Genomic DNA, 5,000 nt, shown 5'->3' on the forward strand with positions numbered 1-5,000 from the left:
CATCCCCCCTCCATCCTTACATCATTCGCATCCTTCATCATCATGCACACCCATACATCAATACATACACATGCACGCACTGGCTCCCCCAACCCCATCGCCACCACTACCCCACCCACCACCACCACAGCACATAGTGTGACTCAGTACTCCCTTTAGCATTTAAATGCTGTATACATTAATATCTTTTTGTGTCTATGGTATTTGGTTGAAAAAATATATTTGATTGAGTACACCACACACACAACCACCGTACACACCCACACACGTACACCATCATACTCGAACACGCGCACACACAAACCCACCTACACACAGACACGCACATACACACACACATAGCACAACTACAACACTCATACGCACGCATATATGCATGCACAAACATATACACACGTTTGTAGGGATATGTGTGCTTGTAGACATATATATATATACATATATATGTCTATTTGTTATATATATATATAGGTCTCATATGTAAGTTATATATATATATATATTATATATATACGTATATAAATACGTATGTATATATATATGCGTATATCTATACGTTTATATGTATGTATATCTATATAAAATATATATATATACATATATATATACATATATATGCATATATATACATATATACTTATATGTATATACATATATACATATATATATATACAATATATATATACATATATATATATATACATATATATATATACCTATATATATACATATAATATACATACATATATACATATATATACATATATATATATGTATATATACATATAATATTCATGTATATATATATACATATATATTCTACATGTATATATATATATACCACTATATATGCATATATATTATATATTCATATATATATATGTATACGTAATATATCTCATTAATGGTCCGAAACTGAGTATTAATTACCATTTTGGTTGATAACTAATGAAGAATTAGGGACCCCTGTGTCTCTTCCCCGTCCGGTTGTACACTCAGTATACGTATAAGATTTTTATCTGTCGTTATTTATTTACTATGCATTTTTTCGTTTCTCTGTACACACACCTGTGTATGTATGTATATTTATATATATGTATACACACACGCACACACACACATACACACATGTACATACATACATACATGCACACACACACACATATATGCATCACGAATCTAGGGAGTACAGTCTAATTCATCGCGAGAACACATTAACTCAGCAAGTAGTCGGAGCTATGACATTATGTCTTTGTGGAATCTCTCTCTCTCTCTCTTTCTTTTATTCTCTCTCTCCCACTCTGTCCGATGTCTGTCTGTCGAGATGGCTGGGTATCTTTGTCACTCTCTTTCTGTCTGTCTTTGTGTGGCTAATAAACTCTTTCTGCAACCATGCCTTTTCGAGTTCAGTCCTACAGCGTTCCACCTGGGGCAAATGTCATCTACCAACGCCTGGTGAGTCAAGTTGGCTGACAGAAACTATATGGAAGCCCGTCGTATTTGTATGTATGTATATACGTTACGTACGTACGTATGTATGTATGTATGTATGTATGTATGTATGTATGTATGTATGTATGTATGTATGTACGTATGTATGTATGTATGTATGTATGTATGTATGTATGTATGTATGTATGTCTATATAATATCTATCTATCTATATATATATATATATATACATATATATATATATACATATACACACAGACACCCACACACCCACACACACATATATATATGTGTGTGTGCACACATACCTGACTACTCATATTTTCATATCATATATGTTTACATATGTACATATAAACATAAATAAATACATACAAACACACACATAGACGCATACACACATACATACATACATACATACATACATACATACATACATACATACATACATACACGTGCATTCCTAGAAAGGAAATTTTTTCCTCGTCAACGTCCCCTCTAACACTACACTTAAATAGAACTCAAATATTTAATTGACATTAAAGTTGGGAATTTTATTAGGAAACTGATAACAAGTTCTTTGATTTCAATTACAGAAGGTTTTTTTGATGGCGAAAGATTTAATTTAATTTATCGAAAATTATTTCTAGAAATGTCAGATGTTCATAGAAGTAAGCGCCGTCACGGCGTGTGAAGTTAGGAGATTCGCTTTGCAAAAAAGCGATTCCAGGTTCGGTCTTACAGTGCAACACTTAGGGCATTTGCATTTTACTATAATGTCAAGTTGTCGTCTAGGAAGCCGAAAGCCAAACACCCCTACACACGTCCCCATATATATATGTATATCTATCTATCTATCTATCTATCTATCTATCTATCTATCTATCTATCTATCTGTCTGTCTGTATGTATGTATGTATGTAAGTATGTATATATATTGGGTTAGCAACTTAGTTCCCACCCTTTTTTAAAATTTCATATTTTTAAAGGTTTGATTAAAAAAAATAACAACTAATTAATCAATAATGTATTCAACCTTGTTGTTTACAACTTCTTCCCAACGTTCAACAAGATTTTCAATACCTCGTTGATAGAAATCACCTGATTTCGACTCGAAAAATTGATCCAACCAAGCTCTCAATTCTGCATCAGTATTGAACGAAACTCCGCGCATAACATTTGAAAGAGATCGAAAGCGGTGGAAATCCGTTGGTCCCAAATCAGGAGAGTATGGCGGGTGTGGCAGCACTTCCCAGCCATGCGTTTGAATGGCTTCTTTGGTCATAATGGCGATATGAGGGCGGGCGTTGTCGTGCAACAGAATAACTTCATGCTACCGATTCGGTATTTTCTCTTGAATAGCCGTGTTGAGTCGTTCCATCTTTTGAACATAGTGTTCCATGTTGACCGTTTGGTTCCGTTCAAGCAATTCATAATGGATAATCCCTTCCCAGTCATACCATACGCACAACATCGTTTTACGCGGATGAAAATCTTGTTTCACGCGTGGTGTCGCTTGTTTACCGGGACTAAGCCATTCCTTACGCTGCTTCATATTGATGTACAGGCACCATTTTTCGTCGCCAGTAATGATTCGGTAAAGAAATCTGTTTCTTTATTACCCACAAGAGGCTAAACACAGAGGGGACAAACAAGGACAGACATAGGTATTAAGTCGATTACATCAACCCCAGTGCCTAACAACCCCAGTGGTTTGTTATCAGGACCATATATTCTACCATCAGGAGCAAATATTTTGCGACCAGGGCCATAACCTTTGCCATCAGGAGCATAAAATCTTCTGTCTGGTTCGTACAGTTGTCCATTTGGACCAAACAATCTGCCGCAGGACTGTATGCCACACCATTCGGACCATACCTTTATCGAGAGGAGCTTCTGGAAGGCCGTAACTTTTTCCTTCTGGACACTTGCATGCATCGGTCAAGGGCACAGCACTGGGATAGAGTTCTCCATTGACACTAGGCTGAGTCATTTCTTTTTCAGTTGGAGATGCAGGAGGTGTTTTGCCCTTATCTTTATCTTTTGGATGTTTTCTAAATTTGCCAAATAAGCCAAGTCTTCCTTTCTCTTTTCCCTTCTCTTTCTCAGCAGCAACTTCAGGTTCTTCCTGAGGTTTCTGTCCATTCTTAAGGTTGTTACTAGTTTCAAGGTCTGCTGCAACTGGTTTAACTGCATCAGCCCTGATTACTGAATCATCATCAGTCATTTTGCCAAGACGGTCTTCGGAATTTGATAGTTTATCATTTATGCCCTTTTTCTTTCTCTCCTTCTCCTCCTTTTCTCGCCTCTTCCGTTCCTCCTCCTCCCTCTTCTTTTGTTCCTTCTCTCGCTTTTTCTCGTCCTTGTTGGAAGGAGGCCTTTTGAGGTAGGAGATGGGCATACCACCTTCTGTGGACCTTGCATCATATTCTCCACCCGAGTAGTCGGCAGTCTTAATACTGTCTGGAGAGCTTGGTCTATCATATCTGTCAGCCTCGTTAACGTTGGGGAGAGAGACCACTTTACCATCTTCATTGCCGCCGTATTGGTTTTGCATGCCCCATCCTGGATAGGTGGCTTGGTCACCATGTTTTTTATCACGTCGATCTCGTACATCATGGCGAGGAAGTGTTGCAATAATTGGATAGTCACCAGCAGATCCGAAAGACTCAGTGCTTGCAATGCGGTCACGGTTGACGTCATCCATACTTCGTGACCGATCATAATTGTAATCCCCGAAAGGATGAAAGGCAAAGTCGACCTCGGCGGAATTTGAACTCACAACGTAACGCAGACGAAATACCGCTAAGCATTTCGCCTGGCGTGCTAACGTTTCTGCCAGCTCGCCGCCTTATTCGGTAAAGAAATCGTTGCTTGTGTCGAAGAGTTGGGCGGTGACGAACAAGCAAACCAGCGGAGTTTGTGGCTCGTTGATTTTTGTTGTTGTCACTTAAAGCATGCGGGACTCATGCTCACATACTTCTGAACCTTTCCCATCGAGTGAAGATGCTTCCCTATAGCAGTGTGGGAGCATTCCATTTTCTCTGCCAGTTCCCTTGTCGTTTGACGGGAATTTTAGTGCAAAAGTTGGTTTAATCGCTCTTCATCGAACTCAACTGGAGGGCCAGAACCTGTGCGTCTTTGAGGTCAAAATTTCCATTTTTGAACTTGGCATACCAATCACGAGCGTTTCTTTCAGCTATGGCATCCTCTTCATACAAAGCACAAATGTCGCGAGCAGCTTTTGTGGCCTTAGAACCTTGATTAAAAGCGAAATGAAGGTGTCGAAAATGCTCATTTTTCTGAATCATGTGGTTGGGTAGCAAGCTTTTTACCACACAATCACGTCTGTGCCGAGCAAGCTTCTAAAAAAAATAATTAGATTTTTGGTTAAGAAGTCCGCTTTGCAGCTATGTGGTTTCGGACTCAATCTTAGATACCTTAGGCAAGTATTTTCTACTCTAACACCGAAGGACTGAATGACGCGTTTGGAGTGAATTGAATTTGGTTGACGGAAACTGAAAGAAGCTCTGAATCCAGAACCTCAA

General features: G+C 38.4%; 1 protein-coding gene across 1 annotated transcript; it reads right to left on the bottom strand.

Annotated features, from left to right (window-relative positions):
- Positions 1-3,163: 3,163 nt before the first annotated feature.
- On the bottom strand, positions 3,164-4,181 carry LOC118761893 (glutamic acid-rich protein-like). The gene is made up of 2 exons (XM_036500076.1): positions 3,548-4,181; positions 3,164-3,436 (listed from the first exon to the last, which is right to left on the bottom strand). The coding sequence occupies exons 1-2, from the start codon at positions 4,157-4,159 to the stop codon at positions 3,236-3,238; spliced, it is 813 nt and encodes a 270-aa protein (XP_036355969.1). The 5' UTR covers positions 4,160-4,181; the 3' UTR covers positions 3,164-3,235.
- Positions 4,182-5,000: the final 819 nt, after the last annotated feature.

Source organism: Octopus sinensis, unplaced genomic scaffold, assembly GCF_006345805.1.
Source record: "Octopus sinensis unplaced genomic scaffold, ASM634580v1 Contig18458, whole genome shotgun sequence".
Taxonomy (NCBI): domain Eukaryota; kingdom Metazoa; phylum Mollusca; class Cephalopoda; order Octopoda; family Octopodidae; genus Octopus; species Octopus sinensis.

Bases quoted from the DNA above. Each gene is read 5' to 3' on its own strand.
- LOC118761893 (XM_036500076.1), bottom strand. From the start codon at position 4,159: ATGGATGACGTCAACCGTGACCGCATTGCAAGCACTGAGTCTTTCGGA. The intron at 3,437-3,547 runs GGAAAAGAGAAA...GAAATGACTCAG, and splicing joins TTGCTGCTGAGAAAGAGAAG to CCTAGTGTCAATGGAGAACT.